Source organism: Nelumbo lutea, chromosome 3 (genome assembly GCF_056320005.1).
Source record: "Nelumbo lutea isolate HS-2025 chromosome 3, American lotus-T2T, whole genome shotgun sequence".
Classification (NCBI taxonomy): Eukaryota; Viridiplantae; Streptophyta; class Magnoliopsida; order Proteales; family Nelumbonaceae; genus Nelumbo; species Nelumbo lutea.
Window position 1 is genome coordinate 108,723,795 of NC_142686.1, and position 22,804 is coordinate 108,746,598.

At 35.1% G+C, this 22,804-nt stretch overlaps 1 protein-coding gene and 1 long non-coding RNA gene across 5 annotated transcripts; one reads left to right on the forward strand and one right to left on the reverse strand.

Moving 5' to 3' along the window:
* Window positions 1-5,389: 5,389 nt before the first annotated feature.
* On the reverse strand, window positions 5,390-8,153 carry LOC148867511 (uncharacterized). Of its 3 annotated transcripts, none has more exons than XR_016109266.1 (3): window positions 7,733-8,153; window positions 7,508-7,603; window positions 5,390-5,624 (listed from the first exon to the last, which is right to left on the reverse strand). It is a non-coding gene; the product is annotated as an uncharacterized LOC148867511 (long non-coding RNA). The 3 variants fall into 3 exon arrangements; XR_016109268.1 differs by having other exon boundaries at window positions 5,390-5,653; XR_016109267.1 differs by lacking the exon at window positions 5,390-5,624 and adding an exon at window positions 5,664-5,771.
* A 2,342-nt stretch (window positions 8,154-10,495) lies between these two features.
* On the forward strand, window positions 10,496-22,189 carry LOC148867512 (ubiquitin-like-specific protease ESD4). 2 transcript variants are annotated; one of them, XR_016110354.1, is made up of 10 exons: window positions 10,496-12,001; window positions 12,089-12,168; window positions 12,255-12,348; window positions 12,482-12,580; window positions 13,768-13,860; window positions 13,960-14,079; window positions 16,894-16,997; window positions 19,575-19,647; window positions 20,973-21,069; window positions 21,589-22,189. XR_016110354.1 is itself a non-coding variant. In XM_088979788.1 (9 exons), the coding sequence occupies exons 1-9, from the start codon at window positions 11,144-11,146 to the stop codon at window positions 21,649-21,651; spliced, it is 1,584 nt and encodes a 527-aa protein (XP_088835914.1). In that variant the 5' UTR covers window positions 10,496-11,143; the 3' UTR covers window positions 21,652-22,189. The 2 variants fall into 2 exon arrangements, 1 of the variants encoding a protein (XP_088835914.1); XM_088979788.1 differs by lacking the exon at window positions 20,973-21,069.
* Window positions 22,190-22,804: the final 615 nt, after the last annotated feature.

The window sequence follows — 22,804 nt, forward strand, 5'->3', positions numbered from 1 at the left end:
TATTTAGTCCATATCTAATTATGAAGGTTGAAAATGTAATTTCAATTAATGGATTTCACCTCATTTAATCCCCTCTCATTAACTCTTGTATTTAAGGTATTAACTCTCATGCTCTCTTATTAAATCCCATATTTAAGTTATTTTTTCACTAATAAATGCTACTAATTAGATCTATGTCCAATACTTTTAACAATATAAACCCATATATTTTAAAACTTACTCAAAAACAAAATCATTCTTTATCCAAGTGATGAATAAGAAATTCAATTATCTAAATCAAATTGGCCAACCCATGAAATCATAGTTATATAATAAATTTTTTAAATAGAAATAAATATAGAAAATTACAAAAATGTAGAAAAAATAAACACATTTGTGATATATTTTTATTAATCAAATTAAAAAAAAAACAAGTGTAATAAAAAGAATTATTTTTATTGATGATGAAAATGAAATACATAATCTAAAACTAACCAAAAATGAAATTATTTTCTTGTTTAGCAGAGATCAATAGTTCAACCATTAGGTCACATTTTTCAACCTTTAATGTCTTAATTAAATAATAAAAATTAATAAAATATGAAAAAACAAAAAGATAAAAAAATGCATAAATTTTACAAAAAATAAACATTTGGGCACATGTATTATATCATATTTATCATATTAAATAAAAATAAGTGTACATAACAATATTATTTTTACATAGATAGAAATTAAAAAAATATAAAAAAAATTGAACACATCTATAACTCCATATTTAAACTACTATTAAAAATATGAATAAGATTGTGGAACTTTCTTTTGACTAAAATACCAATTTTTTTAATTTAATCACTATTTAATTATGAGGTTTAAAATGTAGTTTGAACTACAAATTTCACCCCCATTTAATCCCTCTCTTTAAATCTTTTACATTTTTTTTATATAAATGAACAAAAAAATATACACTAAGAAGATAAAACATTACAAAAAGAAGAGTCCAACCAAGTGAGTAGGGTTGTTAATGATATCCGAAACCAAGGTTTTTAAAACCGAACCAGACAACGAATCGGTCAAGGGTCTGGTTCCTGAGTCGAACGGTCCGACCGCTCAAACCGAACAAACAACCCGTTCTAACAAATAAAAATAAAAATAAAAAATAGACAGTTCAAACGATTTGACTGCCTAGGTCAGTGGTTTGTTGACCAAATTAACGATTTTTGTCAAATTCAAACTTTGCAATCTGCATTCGATTAATAGTGAAAAACAAAAAATATAAAAAAAATACATGAATTTTATAAAAAAAATTGGATACATTATTCCTATCATTATCATCATCTAAAATTGCCACGTGCAAAGCACGTGTGCACTTACTAGTTATCTTAAATGGGCTTAAATAAAATAAAATTAATGTAAATTAGCTTATGTTATTTAAATTAAATCAAATTAATGTGATTGAACTTAAAATAACTTAAGTTAATTTTATTAACAAACCAAATTAATTAATTATCCTAATTAATAAACTTTATTGTTTTCAATTCTTTAATTAACCTAGCTTTCTTTAAGTGAATAATTAGTTAACTTAATTTACTTAAATTAATTAAGGTTAATTATGATTAACTAGCCTAGTTAAATAATTTGGTTATGCTAATTTTTTAACTTAACAAACTGAGTTATTCTTAACATAGATTAATTAACATAAATTATTAATTATTCAACTAACATTGAATAACCTAATTACCTCAATTAACCTTAATACACTTAACTAACCTAATTAATATAATTAACTTAAATATCCTAATTAAACTATTTAACTTAATTAATCTTACTAAATTACCTATTTAACTTAATTATCCAAATTAAGCCTAAATAAATTAACTAATTAGCTAACCAACTTAGACCTGTTAACATAATTAACCTAATTTAATTTAATTACCTAATCCTGACTAACCAAATTAACTTAAGGTAATTTGATTTAATTACCCAATCCTGACTAATCCTGACCTATTAACATATATATATATATATATATATATATATATTGAGGTTTGAGGAAACTACTTACATATACCTTGCAGTTTCAAAAACTACTAACATATACCTTGTTGACCTTTCAAACATTAAAGGCCCATTTGGTTTGTGGGAATAGAGGTTTGGAATCAAAATTGGAATGGGCATTCCAATTCCAACTGTTTGGTTGGTTAGAATCAGAATCCCATTTTCATTCTTGGTGGAATGGCATTCCCCATTTGATGGAATGGTCATTCCCTCCCCCTCCCTTGGGAATGAAATCCCATTCTAACTAATTTCAATTTTCATTCCAATTTCTGTCTGAACCAAACAAACTATGAGAATAGACTATTCTGATGTTGATTCCAATTCCAACTACTAATCAAATGGACCCTAAATCTAATAGATAAAACATAAAAGGGCATAAGTGTTCTTAACTATTCATTAGATTTTCAAAAAATGCTCCTACTCTTTTAGCATAAGAAGAACAACAATATCCCTGGAATGAACACAGAGAGATTAAGGTAGGAGTAAGGTGGTACAAAATGGACAGGATCACGATCCAAGATCCCATCCTATTTGGTCAGATTTGAATCACTATATTCGGATCTTCATTTCGGACTAGTTAATAGTACCCTATCAGAAATTGGATCGGATTCGGATCACCCTCTATCTTATTTGAGAAGATCTGATCTGATATGTATTATATTTATAATTACAAATATATATAATACATATATATGTTATTTATTTATTTATAAATACATTGTTTTATATTATATTTTTATAAATTTGTTATACTATTTATTTTTTATAAAAAACATGCATATATATGATGAAAATAATTAAAAATACTTGCTTTTTATTTCATTTAAATTAGTATATTTTAATTTTCTTTTAATAATTTATTATTTTTTAAAGAAAACAAGTCAGATCGGATCATATTTGAATATCCGACTTACCGATAGGATTCGAATTCAAATCGAATCCTATTAGATCCGATCGGATCCGACATGAACAATGTTGGATCAAATTTGAATATACCCTGATTCGAATCCGATATGATCTGTTTGCATCCCTACATCTAGGGGTATTAGATAGGGTGATCTTATACCCCCTTACTTATTTGTCTTAGGAATGGAAGGTATATCTCGATTGATTGTGAAGGCAAATGATCAAAATAATGTCAAGGGAACAAAACCCATAGAGATGTTGTAACTTCTAAGTATTTCCCATCTAATGTTTGTGGATGATATATTGTTGTTTGGAAAGGCAAATAGAGAGGAAGCAACTAATTTTATAGAAGTGTTGAAAGAATTTCAAAGAAATTTTGGTTTAGAAATAAGCTTCACGTGGGGTTTGGTTTAGTAAAAATATCCCTTCAAAATGTGCTAAAATGATCAGAAGACAAATAAAAAATGTTTGAGCTCACAAAGGACTTTAAATACCTTGGGTTTCCCTTACTTTGGAATAAATAGAAAGCAATACCTTTACGGTTTGTGTTAAACAAAAGGGAAAATTCCTTATTAGTACCTTGTACTTTGGGTTTAGTGTCACTTTGGTCCCTAAACTTTGAAATGCGACAATTCAGTATCCAAACTTTTAAAATGTGATAATCCAGTACTTATGGTTAACTAGCTATTAATCAACTATTAAGTAACATTTTTAAAAAGACACAAATGCCCTTCGAGTGTCATCTAATTTTCTTTATCAACTATCCAAACATTGACAAAAAAAAAATTAATAGTTTCAAATCCTTGCCTCTTCTATTCAAGAAAGTTGGGGTCACTAAAATGTCCACTTAAATGTAACCCAACTTTCTTGAATGGAAGAATCAAGGATTTGGGACTGTTAATTTTTTTGTCAATGTTAATGTTTGATAAAGAAAATTAAATGACACTCGAAAGGCATTTGTGTCATTTTCAAATATCACTTAATAACAGATTAACTATTGCTGATTAATGGAAGGTACTAGGTTGTCACATTTTGAAAGTTTGAATACTAAATTATCGCATTTTAAAGTTCAGAGGCCAAAGTGGCATTAGGCACAAAGTACAGATTACTAATCAAGAATTTTCTCTAAACAAAATAAAAGCAAAACTAACAAATTGGAAATCGTGGGTTTTGCCCTCTGCTGGTTAAAAAACATTAGTGCAATCGATTTTGCAAATAGTTCCTGTGCATTGCATGAGTATAATACAATTTACAAAAAGATTTCTAAATGAATAGATAACGTTGGGAGGTTTGCTTGGAAGCCGAAAATTGAGAAGGCTAGCAGAGCTTTACGTGGATGCTGCTGTCAAGGTGGACAAGGGCGTTAGAGGTAAGAGAGCTTCTAGGGGTAGGGGCAGATTAGAAAGAGGTGGAGTAAAGACACAGGGCTCTGACCATGATTCAGCATCAGAAAAGTTTCTTTCTTCTTTTTTGTGTGCATGTGGGAAGGGTCGTTTTGGAGAGTTCAGAGGGCGGTTTTTCTGGTTCTTGGGTGTTTCTTTGTCCTTTTCTGTTTTGTGGAAGGCTGTGTCTTGTTTTTTTGGAGGGTGTGAGGAGTCTGTGTGGTTCGGTCGGCTCTGATGTACAATTTCTTTGGTTTGCTTTTCCACTTGGGTTGCAAGCTTTGGGGCCCAATTGTACTGTTCCTCCCTCTTGCTGTTTCTTTTTAATAAATTTTATTTTATTTATCAAAAAAAAATTCAAGGGAGGGGGGGGGGGGACTTGGTGGAACAAGGGTCCACAAAGACAGGGTTAAATGGGGCAAGTTGGGAAAAAGTTATGTGCTCAAAAGAAAAAAAAAATGAACTCGTTTGGTTTGCAGTTGGAATTGGAATCCGAGTGGCTTATTCCTATAGTCTGTTTGGTTCAGACAGAATGAGAATGGAAATTAGAACCAATAGGAATATGATTTCATTCCCAAGGGAGGGGCAGGGAATGACCATTCCCTCAAATGGGAGAATGACATTCCGGTAGGAATGGGAATGGGATTCTGATTCCCCCCAATCAAACAGTTAGAATCGGAATAGCCCATTCCAACTCCAATTCCAGACCACTATTCCTGCGAACAAAACAGGGCCTAAGTGGAAGGGCCACAACATTGAACAAGACTTTAATAGTTTGGAGATTTTTTACTAATATTAATTCCTCCCAAGGAATTATATTTAGGGTCCGTTTGGTTCATGCGCTGGACTGGAATCGGAATTGGAATCGGAATCACCTATTCCTGATACCAGTTTGGTTCAATCAGGAATTGGAATCTGATTCTGATTGTTGCTGTTTGGTTCAACTAGAAACTGGAATCGGCATCAACCAAAATTTTCAATTCTACCCCTGTTAAAAAAATCTCAAAACAACCCATTTATTATATATTTTCAACAAACACACATTGACAACCTACTAACAAGCATATATGGAGAAAATATGAAAAATGAATGATAATCAGAATCCGTTTTGGTAGCCGAGACAATTCAACTCAAAGACATCATTATACAGTCGAACACTGAGCCATTATATCCTTGCCAATAACAGCCAAACACTGAGGAGAGCAATTTTATTGATTCCGACCTGCAGGTTGACCTTTCCTCTAAACATAAATCTCATGTTTTCCCTTGTCTCAAGGAAGGGCAGAATGAAAAAAGGATCTAACAAATAATCAAGCAACATTTCAGTACTGCAAGTTGTCCATTGATAAAAGCATGCAAAGCATGCAAAGCATGTTAGTTGACTCCAAAATAAGAGTGGGGCTTTGTCTTCCACATAAAAATGATTTTAATGAACTAATGTCAATACTGCAAAAGCAATACAAATAACTTATAAACCTGCAGTACAGAAATTCAGAAACCAACTATTTTCTGTTTCCTTGGAAGGAAGGAAATAGTAGGAACATTTCTTTAAGGTATTATCAAAAAACTGTCTAAATGGCAACACTTGCTCTACCAAAAAATGTTGCACAGAGGAGGGGAATTAGTTAATCAGGAGTAGCATTTTACTGGCCTTCATCAAGGAATTTTCTAATATATGAGGATGATGTTCAAGTTTGCAATCAAATGATCTTAACCATTGCATGTGTGACCATCCTTTTGGAAGGTCGGAAAACTAAAAACAAATGGGAGTGGTTCTTTATTCATGTTGTTTTTTGCATTTTGGTGTGGGCCATCTTTAAACTAAATGGACGCATTGATATGGACCCAATCCATTACATAGACATAGCAGCAACCAAAAAAATATTACAATAAATTAATAAATTATGAAAAAAAAGGCGCCATCAAGGAGAAAGGAAAATAAAAATGAAACTAAACAATGCATTTTTTTGCATAGACAAAACACCATGAAGGCAAGAGATGCAAAGGTCCATTTCTAAACTATATGGACACCATGGAAACAAGATAGGAGGGATGGGCGTATGTGTTAATAAGACTGAAAAAAAATCTATTGACCATCGAGATATATGGAATAAATTCCTCCCATAATTCCAGGGATTTATTCCCTGGAGCAAATGCTAATGATCTTCATCATTGTTCACAGCAACATGGTTGTGAAGAGAAGGATTCTATGTGGCATCCTGTCATTCACTATAAGAGCCACATGTAGAAGGGAAGGGTTTCATGTGGTATCTTGTCTTGGATTTTTTTTTTCCTGTTGTTGTTTTCTTTCTTTCTTTTTGTTTTTTGTTTTTGCTGGTGAAAGTTATACCACAGCTAATAACAATACATTTTCACACTCATTCACTTTCCTGCAACTATTTTGATGTTCTGGGTTTGGCATATCTCTTGTTAAGCCCACCTCAACACCGTCTTCATGCATGACACTGGTGAATGCAACAGTACTTGCTACAAGTAGCACAGATTCAGTTTGTGTAGCTTTGAATTATAGATCAGCTATGATCCCATCAAGATCTTCATCAAATCTTCATAATATTAGCAAGCTAAGTGATCAATTGGCTCTAAAATAACATACTGTAACCAAGAGATTATTTCTTTATTTTCTTATTCTTTTCTATTCACTCAATATATAAATGTATTCAAAGGTAATGAAATCGTTTGAGCTTTTTCCCACCATTGGATCATTGCTTTATCTCTGACTATGAACTGAAACTTGGCTTAGACTCAACAAATCCAATCACTTATAATCCCTCTTTTGGATAACGGTTTGACAAATGAGTAAAATCAAATGTATATGACAAAACTGTTTTTTGTTTTTTTTTTTCTCTTATCAATTCTATATAAAAACTGGATTAGAACTATTAGGTAAGGTGATCCTATCAAAACCCAAATGCCAAATACTACTACTTGTAATTGTAGACTGATATGCTTTTTTATTTTTTGGGTAGTTGTTTGTTGTTAACAATGGAGATAAGATAATTGTTGATGTAGTTGTTGCTACCAACGTTGATGATGAACTAATTAGATGTAGATGTTGTGATGTGAAATCTTTATTGGGTTTAACTATGCAGAAATGTAAAATGTCTAGAAGTTATCTAATTATGTAACTTAAAGAAGAAATTACAGAGCAAGTTATGTCTCACCAAAACAAGAGGCAGGATTGTAAAATGAACAGAGCAGGGCAGATTTGCAAAATGAATCAGAGCAAGGGTGGATCCAAATCAAAAAAAGGGGTGGATCTGTAAAACGAACCACCATATTAGGAGGAGGAGGAGAAGAAGTAAGAAGAGGGCCAGTTGATTTGGAAGAAGCAGAAGAAGAAGAAATAGGAGGAGGAGAGGAAGAAGGATGGTTGGCAGTGGTCTTACCTCGTTCGAGATGATATTGGCGGCAACAACGGCAACATTCCCCCGTATGGGGGAATCCCGTTCCGCCTAGAATGGGAATGGGTGTCAATCAAACAATGGGAATTGCTCATTCCGATTCCGATTCCAGGCTCTTATTCCCTCGAACCAAACGGACCCTAAATTTCCTTTAAAAGTTTTGTGATATGCATCCCCTATTTGTAAAGGAATTGCCAAGGCCCTTACAAATATTTTTTTTTAGTAAGGTTGGTGTTCAAGACATCGGATTCAGTTAGTGCAAGGCCTATTCGTACACCGTTCGAACAGCCTATACAGCCTTACATCGGGAACATCTCCATACTTCTGTGCTTTATTTCATGGAGAGATATTCCCAATGCAAGGCTATAATGGCTGTTCGAATGGGCTTTGCACTCACTGAATCCGGTTTCGATTTTCAAATGAATAATCATTCGAATCTTAATGTTTGGAACGAGTAAAGATATATAGAACTCTTATCGGACCTATAGAAAAAAGTAGCAAGTTGATGGTTCAAGACCTAATTCAGGACAGTTTAGGAGTTTGAATTAGGCAAATGATCACAAATGTGTATGGTAGAGGAGAGGGGGAGTCAATTTTGGGTACAACTACTATGAGAAATAGGCAAGAAGATGTTTAGATATGGATAGGGAGTCATAATGGAAAATTTACAGTAAAACAATTTCTAGAAAATGAATGGCGTACAAATCATGTCTTTTTAGACCAATCCCCCAAATTCAAACTTGTTTATGTGGAGATTGATTGGGAAATTCTTAGTTTCAAAAATGGACTTGATTGTTGAAGGCATTAATGTGGAATGGTCTCATTTGGTATCTCAGTATTTGATCTTTTTTTATGAATTCAAATTTCAAGCTTGATGTTTAGTGAGTTCAATGAGATGAGACTAAGGGTGTCAATGGACCGATTTTGGATCGGACCCCGTTTAGTCCAAAATCAATTTGGATGGATTCAATAGACCAACAAGACATATTGGATTGGATCAATTCAGTCCAAAATATTTATTAGATTGTTAATTGGGTGGTGTCTTTGGTGAATTCCTGTCTTGAATGGAGTGATGGGGAATAATGAGGATAGTATAGAGCATACCTCTAATCGAATTTTAATCGATATGAATATGAATGCTGAAGGTGATGAAATTATTATTCAATTCAATGTGATGCTGGTACCTTCATCAAGGATGATGCTTTATATGGCTCATATGGTTTCTGTATCTATAATAACAATAAAGAATTTTTGGATTGATGGTGATATATTAAGCCTTGGTTTTTTCTCTAGATAGTGGTTGAAGGAGCTATATTTTATGATGAAAGTGGCATATACATGCAATCCATACATTCTAAGGGAAGAAGCTACATTGGAAGTTTAATAGACTTAATAACCAAATGATTTTTTTTGAACCTTAAGGTTATGTTTGGTTTGAAGGAAAATGTAAGAAAAAAAAGGGAAGGTAAAGAAAACTTTACCACCTTTGTATTAGTTTGGGAATATAACAGACAAAGGCAACTTTAGGGCCCTAATATCAATAAAAGCAATACTTTTAAAAAAAATTCAAAAAATAGGTTAACTTTTTAAAAATAATATCAATTAAGGGCAAAAGTATTGATCATTTTCTTCTTCTTGCAATCCATTCATTAGTGTTGCCGCCCACCGCCACTTCCAGTAACGCCTCTACCTATCTCCACCCACCTTCGCCTCCGCCTCCAACAACATTGTCGGAGGTGGGCGGAGGTAGAGGCAGAGGCGGCAGCGACGGCGTTGGTGGTCATTCCTCTGCCCAACGCCACCACCTTCGGCAACGCTGCTAGAGGTGGAGGCGGAGGTGGCGGCGTTGGGCTGAGGAATGACCACTAGCATCACCACCGCCGCCTCTGCCTTTGCCCACCTCCGACAACGTTGTCGGAGGCAGAGACGGAGATAGGCGGAGGCATTGCCAGAAGCGGCGGCGGGTGGCAAAGGATGGCAATGTTGATGAATGGATTGAAAGAGGAAGAAGATGAATAGTGTTTTTGCCCTAAATTGATATTATTTTTAAAAAGTCAACTTATTTTATTTTATTTTTTTTTAAATATTACTTTTATTGATATTATGGCCCAAAAGTTGCCCTTATTTACTATAATCCCTTTTCCTTGCCTTTCCATTCCTTTCTCTACCTTTTCCTTCAAACCAAAACATAGTCTAAATGTAATTATATTTCTAGAAAATTTACCAGCTTCTCATGTAGTAGCATAAAAAGCCAAATGTTTTGATGATCACTGTTATTGGTGGGGATCTTCCCTATAGTTTTAGTTTATTTTAGGAATGGCAACGGGGCAAGGTGAGGCCGGGTTTTGTATGCTATTCCCAATTCTAAACTCAAATGCCTCACTCTGTCCCTACCCCATATGGGGATCCTTGAATTTTCCCTACCCTGACCCGGTCATCCTACTTGCATATCATAATTTATCATCCCCACCTTGAACCCCGATCAATGGTAAAAAATCTAATATGTTTGTTTAATATTTATTTATTTGATTTATAAAAAAAAAAATTATGAAACGCTAACCCTATTTTTTTTGGGTTGGATCGAGTTTTTGCCCGGTCTATTAGAACGTCATGGCAATTGGGGAGGGGAAATAGCTTGGGTCTAATGGTGATTATTGCCAGCTCCGGAGTCCGGCCTGAAAGTGCCAGCCTAAGTGGGCTGAGAACGGATCGGGCTTATATAAGAGCCACTGTACCATGTGATAGACTGGGTCTGGGCCCGACTTATGATCACCTCTAATTTGGCCCAATAGGGGCGAAGTGTAGACTTCCACTCCACTGTACGTACGAACGAACGGTGGTATCCTTCTCCCACTTCCCAATCCGGCAATCCCCTCCGAGGCGGGAACGCACCGTGAATCTCTCTCTCTCTCTCTCTCTCTTCTCTCTCTCTCTCCTTCCTGTGGTGGACGCGCTCCCTGTGCCCTAGATTTCACGAATTCTCAAAACTAGCCGTTCTTGCTTGCTCAATTCTGTCATTTCAGTGTCAAATTTCCAATGAAATCGTTTATTTATTTTCACAATGCATCCTCTCGAAATGCATTGTCGGAGTTCGATTCCTGAAGAAGTTCTCTAGTTCATGTGTTTGCCCCAAATCTAATCAGGAAATCTCCAGTTGTTTTTGTTCTATTCCGCTGTACTGTATATCAAAATACCTACTTCTTTCGCATTCTGGTATTTTTTTTTTTTCGCTTCAGCTTTCGCATTCTGGTATTGTCTAGGGTTTCAATTGCCAACGAAGTTTCATATTTCTTTGTCTATTTTCTTTATCCTGGTTATTTTGATGGGATGCTGGTTTGTCTATGGGATTGATTTCTGGGGTTTCTAGGGTGACGGGCACAGCTTCGAAAAGCGGTCATGGGTGCTCTGACGACTAATCGTAAGCGTGGCGATGGTTATTTCAGCTTGAGCTATCCTTCCTCATCTCCGTATACTCCGGATTCCGAGTGCCGTGACGATCTTCACATCTCGAAGAAGCCCAGAATTTCATCTATGCGTCTTAGTCCAGACCGGCCCTTATCTTCGACGAGTCTAGTTACTTTAGCGTCTAGAATCAAGCAGTACCCGCAATTGAGTCAGGGTTTCCGGAGGGAAGTTCATGCTCCTTGTAGGAAGCCCAAGTTTGGTCTTCATTCAACAAGTTCTGGTAGGGAATTCTCGATAGTGGGTGGCCGAGATAGCACGAATCAGGAGTCCATTGACGAGATGGGGGGTTTTCTGTCCCGTGGATTAGAGAAAGCGAAAAGCAATGCAATGGATTTTCTTCAGTTTCTTAGGAAGGACAAGGAAGTGCTCATCCTGGAACCAGAATGTTCCAAGGATGTCACTTCCGAAGATTCGAGGATCGAAGAACTTGAGATATTGGATAATGGGCGAGGAAGACGCTCTGTTGGTTCGGACCTGTTGTCTCGTGAGACCAGTGGAGATGTATTTCTGCGAGACGCCTATGCAAAGCTTCCAAGTTATAAGCTCCAGCAGTCCTCATCGGCAGTATCTAATATGACCAATCTTACTCCAAAAGTGGACGAAGCAGAAAAGATGGAGCCTCTAGTTGTAAGCCATGGAGTGGAGGAGCTGGGGGAGCTTCCTCATAAAAAATTGCACAAGTCTGCTGAGAAAAGGAATTCCAGATTGAGTTTTTTAGGCTTTGAGATCCAATTAAACGAGAAAAAGTTAGCGGCCTTATCATTACTTCGTCTACCAAAGAAATCAGAGGTATAACTTGTTTGATAATTTGTTCTTCTAATTATTGTTTTGATTTATTGTCTTGTTGCACCTAAATATTCGTTAAGTAATTTTCAGGATATACCTCAGGAGCCTTTTCTTCCTCTTACTGAAGAGGAAGAGGCTGAGATTGATCGTGCGTTTTCCCCCTCCAATAGGTATAACTCTGATGTATATGGTATTATTATTTTGTCATACATCATGTTTTTAGGTAGTGATATTGTATTTATTTCTACTTGTGCAGGAGGAAAGTATTAGTTACTCATGAGAATTCTAATATTCAGATTACTGGAGAAATTTTGCAATGCTTAGGGCCGGGTGCCTGGCTGAATGATGAGGTTTTCTTTTTCCCTTTTAAGTTTTTATTTATGTGTCTTCCTGTAATTATCTGATTTGACACGTTTTAGAAATTGTATTCAAGTTTTCATGCTATTTGATTGATACTCTTTTCCTTCTGCATTCTATTAATAGGTCATAAACGTGTACCTCGAATTACTAAAAGAGAGGGAAAAAAGAGAACCAAAGAAGTTTTTGAAATGCCATTTTTTCAACACATTCTTCTATAAAAAGGTTGGCTTCTATTTTCCATAATCTACTCTGTCTTTTTTTTCGTCTTAATTATGTTTAAGTTGTTTTAGAATTAGTTTCTACTTAATTAATTTTTCACATGAACATTGTATGGCTTGTCAACATGTTTGGAGACTATGCTGCATGGATTATTTTAAATGGATCAAATATCAGTGCTGGCATATGCATTCTAATGCAACAGAGGTTCTTAGTTGAAGTTCTTCATTTTCCTCTACTCTATTGCTTGTTTGACATAGCTGTCATTATTGTGATATGCTTACTAACTAGTATTCAAGGATGCAACTAACAACACTGTTTTTTGAAATAGTTCTCCAAATACACCTTCAAAAGGTTATACAGCTGTGTTCAAATATCAGTGCTGGCATATGCATTCTAATGCAACAGAGGTTCTTAGTTGAAGTTCTTCATTTTCCTCTACTCTATTGCTTGTTTGACATAGCTGTCATTATTGTGATATGCTTACTAACTAGTATTCAAGGATGCAACTAACAACACTGTTTTTTGAAATAGTTCTCCAAATACACCTTCAAAAGGTTATACAGCTGTGTTCAAGGGACGCTTCCCATACCATACCATATTGCCATTACTCCACTATTAGGATCCTTGGTTAGATGGTCAAGATGCACCAAGCATTACTAATCTAGAGAGTTTCTGTGCAAGTAAGCTAGAAAATTGCATTTACTGATAGCATTTTCTACTAGTGTTAGTGGCAATTTACAAGATATTCTATTGTTTAATAGCAGACACTTCTTTGTATGATCTCCTCAAGTGTGTAGGCTTCTTCTGCTAATCCCCCCTTCATCCTGACGAATGGAGCTCCCTGACACGTTGATTCTGAATAATCCAGGCTAAATTGCTTGGATAACCAGGGGGGTGGGGCCTTTTTTTTTGGGGGGGGGGGGGAGGGGTGACTATAACAACCATTGGTCTATTATACTAATAATAGAAGTGGGGATTATGGGAAATTTTGAGGCATTGAGGTGGGGACCAAGGCTCCCCTCAGTCTCCCTGGCTCTGCCCCTGTGGATAACCATTTATATTGTGATTATAACTTTTGTTATTATATTACTGACTTCTATTTTAATACTTTAGGCTGATTGCAATTAATAAAGCTTATTGATATTTTACTGTTACTCTTTTCTTTTTCTATTACTGGTTCTATGGTCTAGTTGATTAGTGGGAGGAGTGGTTATGATTTCAAGGCTGTTAGAAGATGGACTACTCAGAGGAAGATAGGGTACGGCCTTATTGAGTGTGACAAAGTAAAGTTGTCGTTACCCTTCTGAATGCTTTATGAGTATTTACTTAACTTGTTTTACATGGAAATAATCTTTATATTGGTTTTGTTAATATACTTGCAGATATTTGTTCCAATACACAAAGAGATACATTGGTGCCTAGCAGTTATCAACAAAAAGGATGAAAAGTTCCAGTATCTTGATTCACTTAAAGGCACGGATAGCCAGGTGCTAAAAGTACTGGTATGTTTGCAGAGGCGTTTCATCTGTATATGTATTTTAAAGTTTGTAGCGATTAGTGTCCCAAACAGATCATTTAAAACTAGCTGGGTCGTTAAAATGCATCTGGTTTTCAATGGTTCCACTGGGTTTTGATTGGTGTTGTTGGTTTTCAGAAATCTGAAAATTTGGGATATTAGAAAAACCAGAGCAGCTTCCAATTCCCAAGTTTTATGGTCCAACCATCCAGTCTGGTCCATGTCTTACAACATTGTCAAATACCTCTATATGCCTTATGGTCTAGCATCCAAGAGGTGATTAAAAAAGCATCCTTTCTTTCAGTTCATCAAGAAAAATATTTTTGTTCTTAATAATTCTTTTGTTTTTTCCCCCTCTTAGATGACCCACATCACAGCATGAATAATAGCTTTGTCAAATAGAGAGCCCCCATTCCCCAATCTACATCTGGCTAATGATTAAACAAGTCACAAATAGAATTAGGGGGAGCCTAGCAGAAGTTGTTTCTATGAAAGAGATCCAGGAAATGCTGCCATAAACTGCACCTTCATACAGCTGCCACTCTTTCCGAAAAATCTATCATAGGTGTTAATCCCTTTGCAAGCAGCCTTCCAAGTAAAAAAAGAGACTCTAGGAGGGGCCATGGGCAGCCAAATCTTTTTGACCGGGAAGGATGAGATAGAGGAGACCACCACCAACTTGTGGTAAGTAGGACATAATAGAAAGCAGACCATTTGAAAATGGGGACCAAATGCACTTGTCTGGGATTAGAGGGGCAAGGAAGATATTGAGGAGAGAGGATATTTTGGGCTCACTATCAGTCAATGCTCTTTGGACATTGAAATTGTATGAGAGACCCTGTTCTCCTCTAGACAAAAGCAAGGAAACCACAATTTCCTTGTTCAAAGAAAGGCAATAGAGATTAGGGTAGGGAAGACAATGAGGTTGTTGGCTCAGCTAGAGATCAGTCCAGAATTTAATACAATTACCATACCCTAAGCTGAATCTTATGAAGGGAAATAAAAATTGGCTATAAGAAGAAATGTCTTTCCAAGGATTATCATTTTGTAAGCTGAATCTTATATATACTATTGTTTCCATTAGTAAAATTGATTTGAACGTTGTATCTTTGCTAGTGTCATAGGTTCAAGTTTTATACATGTTATTTTTAATTCATTTTGTTGGTTTGATCATCCTCCCATGTGGTTAGAACTTAGAAGACGGCTTGTATATATTTTTTGACCACCTGGAGTAATATAGTTTTTTTATGTGGCAAAAAAACATTTTAGTTGATTTTATTTATATAATATAATATATAATATTTTTATCACTTTTAGTCTAGTTTATTAATACCATTCAATATCCGATTCAATCTGAATTTGATTTGGTTCCAGTATAAATCCAAAAGATGGGTTCAATTTGAATGTGAATATGAATGAATCAAATCTGGATCTATGTATATCCGATTTGATCTGATATCTCTGCAGTCTTACACACTATTCTACTCCATTCAGTAAACTACACCATTGACAACTTGATTGCAAGAGAAAAAGCTTTGACAAATGGTTGCATGTTCTGCAACTACACCTCAGAATCAGTTTGGCATCTCCTTATTCATTGTAGTTCCTCTTCCTCATTCCTCTATTTGGTGGCATTTTATCAATTTATTTGACTATCAATGGGTCATCCCTGTTGACGTAGTCCTACTGTGTTTAGTGGACTCATGGCCAGTCAATTGGATTTAGCAAAAAGGGAAGCATCTTGTGGAACCTCATCTCCTTTCACTATCTTTTGGTGTATTTGGATAGAGTGGAACTGAATAAGTTTTGAAGGACAAAGAACTAAGCTGCACTGTTTGATTGGTTTAATTAAAAGAATAACATCCTTGTCATCTCTTGTCCTTAAGGAACTTGTATGGGTTCAGTTTCAAATTTTTGTAATAAGTGGGATTCTATCATTTTTATTTAGGAGGGCTGGCTATTTTATGGGTTAAGGGCTAATCCTTATCCCCTATGTATTGGTTTGTTGCTTTTCTGCTTCAATAAATTTCTTTAATTATCAAAAACATATTGACCTCAAATTAGAATTATTGTAGGCTTAATACTTTAATAATGTAGTTGCTACATATATAACATATGTGTGCATGTATTCATGTCATCATGTGTATACATGTTTACATTCATACATGCATTTAAGATCAATAGATGGAGATAGAGACATTTTAAAAGTCAAAGAGCACGCCCAAAACATTACATGTAGATAAATTGGCAAACCATATAATATATATTAATATGGTATCTTTCTTTGTTGTAAGGAATCCTACTGGAGTGAAAAAAAAGAAGATTAAATTGAGAACAAAGGAAACTGTGTTAACAGGGTAGAGCATTCTCATGGTACTCATCTAGTCATCTGTACGTATGCATTAGGCTAAGTGCAACTTTTTCCTGCCCTGTGTTAACAGGGTAGAGCATTCTGTTTGATATGAATTAGGCTAACTGCATATTTCACAACTTCATGTTGTAACCTGATTTTTCTAATTAATGAAATCTTTTCTGAGTTGCTGATAAAAAAAAAAAAAAACTCACTCATGAACTGCATACATGTAAACAAAAATTCAACTTCTGATTTTAAGGAAGTTAGATCTGCATAGGCTAAAAGCGCAACAAGTTTTAGACTTGTAATGAAAAATCCTTGATAATTTAATTTGTCTAAATTAAACTTTGTGATGTGCTATGAGTTTGCAAGGATGAATGAGCATACTTATCTTCAAAAACCAAAATGATAAATATACTCTACTCTATTGTTGTTTTAATTTTTCAGGCTAGGTACTATGTGGATGAAGTAAATGACAAAAGTGGAGAAGGCATTGACGTAAGTTCTTGGAAGCATGAATATGTTGATGACCTTCCTAAACAAGAAAATGGGTATGCATGAAATTAATTATTTTTTCCTTTTTTGTGTGCTTTTTGTTTTGAGTCATACTGTAGCTAGCTGTAAAATGGTTATTCGTAAGGTCAATAATTGTTTCCTTTTTAATTTGCGAGAAGTTTCATGACAACATAACTTGTTTGTAATATAGTTCCAAATTGTATAGAAAAGCATACCTTATTAAGAAATTAATGCCTATAAAAGCATATCTTAGATTGCTTCAAAGTCTGATTTCTTACACTTTTTTCAATTAATCTTAGAAAAAAGAACAGCAAAGTATTCCAAAGTGATTGCCTTTTCTGTAATAATCTTAAATAGTAAAAGAATGCAAATGCAATATACTGAAATACTAGTAGTGAAAATTTAATATATTTTATAGAAAAAAATAGTTGATTTTTAACAGAAATTTTCTGAAAATATAACAAAAGAATATATTATTGAAATTTTAATTAATATTTTAACAAGCCATGTTAGTTAATCATGAAATTAATAATTTTACTAATATTTATTTTCAAGATTTACTTTCTAAAAATTTATATTACAGATTTGGCAAACTGAAATGGATCAATCAAGATATATTCGAATTGATAACTAAATAAATTGGGGTAATCTATTAGACTTATCTAATTGACCCATCTTCTTGCGATAGTGTTCCCTCAATTGAACATAATAGTGCTTCAACGTCAATACAAATAGTGATGTGTGGGGCCAAAAACATCCCATGGAGTGGGAGATGGATTTTATAACTATTAGAATAAAATTTTATTTATAATGATAATAATATTTTTACTTAATTATTAAATTTTATTACTTTACATTTATTCTTTACACATCTTATTTCAATATTTAAGTTTGAATTTAAACATTAATATTTTAGTACATTGATGAAAACTTAAACGCATGTATATGGAAGGCCGAGAGAGATAGAGATAGAAATAGATAGAGAGAGACATTAGAATTAGATGGTTTATTGGGCATGCAAGATAGTTTAGGAGGTGTTTTAGGAGGAAGGCTTAGATGGGGAAGATGGTTTAGGAGAAATTTTAGGAGAAGAGAAATAGGGTGGCTTAGGAATTGGGAATGTGAGAAAGAAGAATATGGCTCTATTAGGGAAGTGGTTATGGGGATGGCCTTTAGAGAGGGATAGCTTATGGCATGAGGTGGTGAGCAGCAATGTTTTAAAACATGGAGGCGTGACACGAGGCATTCCACTACCTAGAGGCATGACGCGTAATTCAAAACACAAGAGGTGTAAGCCTCCCGAACATAAGGAGGCTTATGCCTCCTTAAGAGGAGGGGGGTTAGGTGGAGGAAGGGGAGGAGGAGGAAGAGGAAGTGGGGATCACATTTTTTCTCTTTTTTTCTTCTCTTTCTTTTTCTTTTTCTTTTTCTTTCCTTTCCTTTTTTTTTTCTTTTTTCTTTTTTTTTTTGTCTTTTTATATAAGATGTGCATGAGGCGTACGCCTCTAGCATGCCTCATGAAAAAAGCACATGAGGCGTACGCCTAAGAGGGTGTCAGCGCCTCTGGCATACGCCTCAGGGCGTTTTGGGAGTGCCTCCAGGTGTACGCCTCCCACGCCTTTTAAAACACTGGTCGGCAGTATCCATGGGAGATTGGAGAGTGGTTAGGATGCTGCTGTATCACTTCGGGCTACTTTGGCAGCACCTTGGAAAGCAATCCACAACATTCTTCCTTATTTCCTTAGGTTTATCAGGTATAAATGTATGATGTTTGTATGTTATACCCGTAAATAGTCCAAGTTGCCTCTTTCTAACTGACCCACACGAATGAATAGAAAGTAATTAAGAGAGTATTTTAGGAGAAAACATGGGTCAATTAGAGATGTGCCCAAATGTTTTTTACTAGCAAATGTGAACTTTTGGTTTGTGACAATTTTAGATGATGTGATCTTATTTATCACACTTATTTTTGTTTAATATGATGAATATTTAATATTAGAGATGTGCCCAAATGTTTTTTTTTTTTTTTTTTTTACAATGAAACATAGTAGTTGGAATCCCCTCAGAATTAGAGAGGGACCAAATTCAAATATAGGGGCTTGGGTTTTATATTATTAAAAGTATTGAGTTTATATCTAATTCATAGAATTTATTGACGAGGTAATACTTTAGATATGGGATTCAGTGAGAGAGAATGGGAGTTATTACTTTAAACATAAGAGTTAATGAGAGGGAATTAAATGAAGTGAAAAGTTGTAGTTGGAATGCCCTCAGAATTAGAGAGGGTCCAAATTCAAAGATAGGGGGGTATTATAGTCAAAATTTTCACGTCATTACTACTTTTAATAGTAGTATAGATATAAATATAAATTTGATATTGAGCGTTTTTGGTTGACTATATCAGTTTTGATGCTACTTTCTTGAAATCATTTCTACTTGCTCATAAACATTGCATTTTTTATTGACTGTATTGCTTAGACAGTGTTTTAATTTTTGGCATATTGGTCACCCACCAATATGATACATATCGGCCAATACATGACAAAATTGTTGAGCCTTGCTTCTATCTGCTTACCAGGGTGTCTGAGTAAAGCTTTTCTGCTCCATTTCAGGTGGGACTGTGGCGTGTTCATGATCAAATATGCTGACTTCTATAGCAGAGATTTAGGACTGTGTTTCAAGCAGGTAATTTGCTTTTAGTTTAATACATGGATGTATGGGTGAGTTTGTGTCATGTATATTATAATTTATAAGTAATAAACTATAAGTTTCCTATGGTCATTTAGGAAAGAGGTTTATACCATCCAGGAATTTCACACGTCAGCATGTTGGTGCCTCAAATTCTTGTTTTCCTTGTCCACAGCTTTATGGAAAGCTTCATTCTGATAGTGGTCTGCAATGTACCTGAACTAATCCCCAAATCTTAATTAAATAAATAGATTTCATAGATAACCTAGGAAACTTTCTTAATTGCCCTGGTCTGCAGTACCCTTCTAGCCAGTATTCTGCCCCTTGTGAAAGCCAAGATATTGTATATGTTTGGCATGGCTTCCGTTTATTAAATAAACGTTTGTACTTGATTTGTCTTCAAAACTGAGAAAAAGTGGTTGGTAAATGTTTTTCTGAGATTTGTTGACAACTAGACACCACTAGGCGCCACATTAGTGGAACAGTGAATAAACACTTAACTGTTGAGGGAGGTGTTAAAATTAAGCTTCCCCCAACAGTTGGCGCACACATAAATCAAGACCAACTTTTATCAATACCTATGTGTACGAATCAGCATGATGGGACAAATGTTGATTTGGTGATGACATGGCACCATTTATCAAATAAATGGAAGCCATACCAAACACCACGATTGTCACTTTGTGGCTTTGCACTGCATGGTTGAGTGGAACTAGGTAGAAAGCTGTCTTATAGATAGAGGGGCAGGTTGTGAAATAAAAGTGTCATGTTTATCCTATGAGAAAACAAAACAGTATTTACACTTGTTGTTAGTGTAGTTAATGAGTTTTTTCATGTTCTGGGAATTTAAATGTGGAAACCCTAAGGGATTTTGTGAAATGTAATTTCTCTTCATCTCACAATTTTCTGGTGTCGAAAGTCCTTCTAATAGCTTTATGTCACATTGTCAAAAAGCCCTTAGGGTTAGCAGAGGACCACATTGACCAGAATGGTAACCATCTCTCACAGAACGAAGTAGATTTAGGAAAGCTCATTTCACAACCACATGCACATTACCATGAAAAAATTACACATTAGAAATCTACAAGGAAACTAGAACACCATATCTAAGGCTGTTCTTATTGATTAATGTTGACATGGTTTACATTACTGCATGCAATTATGCCTTTACTGGACCCTACATGTGATATTTTTGGCAAAAGATCTTGGGTTGATCATATGATTTTGACCATCTGATGCATGGATGCATGCTATAGGAGTGCTTCATTATATTTCTTGCTATATCCAAAGAAAAGATAATTGGATATTTGGCTGATTGCTAGAATTCTTGGGCCCCATTTCGGAGGGCTTGAGCTTTGGTTGAGTTGCTTTACCTGAGCTGCATTGAAGTCACTAAAAGAAGCTTCGACAGAAATCCATGTAAGTTTCTTAAAAATAATCAATTTGGGCTCTCAATTTTATACCATACAGTGCTTATAGGCTTTCCTGGCGGGCCCCATCTTACAAAAGCCAAAAGCAGTATATTGGCAGCCTCCTAAATTAGTGCTTATCCGAGCTGAGCTTCGGTTTAGGAAATCATCTTAAGATTGAAGTCAATGGTAATTAAATTTTTTCCTATATTTTATCTAGGGCTTTTGAAAATGCTTCAACTTGTTGCCGGAGATTGTTAGCCTTCCACGCTTCTTGGTTGATTTGATTGCCCCCACCCTTAGGTGTTAAAATGTTACATCCAGCAAGGGCCAGTTCAGGATAAACGTTTTAGTGAAAGAAATGGATAGTAAAACTTGTAGGTAGTGAAAATATCTCTGTTGCACATCTTACATCTACTTGCTTCCTTCACAGGGAAAATGCTAATTGGAGTCTTGTTCACTGGTTATCCTGCATGAATTTAGCATGAAATTTAGATAATTTGTTAGTTGATTTATTTTTGTATTGCAGGAGCATATGCCATATTTCCGGAGGAGGACTGCCAAAGAAATTCTGAGGTTGAAAGCTGAGTGATCCCTGAAGATGAATTTGTAATTTGAAGCCACAGAGGTGGAATGATATGTGATCACTATGATAATGGAGATGTGTTGATATGTAATCACCACAATAGCAGTGGTTAGTCCTTCATGATTGGAGATGCCCAATTCCTATATATTTGGGTCCTGGATTGGCTGCCGGGAAATCAAAGAGATTCCGCATGTTTGGTTCAGCGGACTACTACTATCCAGTTAGGGTAGTTTACTGGCATGCCAGGTGGGACAGAGTGGCTTGTACATAATAAGTTAAAAAAAAGGCTTGGCAGAGTGGTATTTCATATTTGTGAGCGGTGAGAGTGCTGGGAGGATTTGAAGAATGAGGCTATATATTTCTAGAGCAGCCTGTGGCGTTTTGTTTTAGTTTTGTTTTGTTTTTTGCTTTTGTTCGTCTTTTCGCCTTTTTTGTTTTCTGATGATTGTAGTCATTTTCACATAAAATTTATATCCAATCCGCAATTGTAATGAATGATTCACTGCTGCCTTTGAATTTTCATGTTTGGTGATTTGGTCTTTGACATTTGTGCACATTGTTATGCAAAGGTATCCTCTGAATTTTGTTCCAATTGATCCAATAAAAGCTCACTTTTTCTTCTTTTTTATAAAGGATAAAAGGAAAGTTGCTCCTTAGTCCTTTCCATGGTGGATATTACAACGTGGAAAGGACAAAGGAGGATTCCCTCCTCTTTCAAGGGAGTGGGAAGTATTTCAGTCTTAGTGAGTAAACACTTAAAATTCTCTAGGGAAACTGAAGAATATTGTGTCAATCATGATAACACCATGTCAACCTGACGCGAGGTGTGTGGGACCTATGCATATGGAGTTTATAGAGTAGCCGTAGAGGATTCAAACTTGTAAATTGAAAAAAAAAAACACTCGTAAATAAATGGGTGATTCAACATACATAGATGCCATATAAGCACTTGGCAAAAGAAGTATTTTCTGATGCCGTGTGAAATGAAATCGTTTTGCATTCCAACACTTGCTACTTTGCTTCCGAAAATAATAATATCCACAGCTCAGATGGAATTGAGCAATCTCCGGGACCCAAACTAAATAAGTGATTGTGCTTTATGCCTTACAAGAAAACAATCTCAGTTTATAGGAGTATAAATTCAAATGTACAAATAGAT

Excerpts from the sequence above, each read along its gene's own strand:
- LOC148867512 (XM_088979788.1), top strand. The coding sequence starts at position 11,144 with ATGGGTGCTCTGACGACTAATCGTAAGCGTGGCGATGGTTATTTCAGC. Across the intron at positions 12,002-12,088 it reads GTCTACCAAAGAAATCAGAG|GATATACCTCAGGAGCCTTT; the intron begins GTATAACTTGTT and ends AGTAATTTTCAG. Across the intron at positions 12,169-12,254 it reads GCGTTTTCCCCCTCCAATAG|GAGGAAAGTATTAGTTACTC; the intron begins GTATAACTCTGA and ends CTACTTGTGCAG.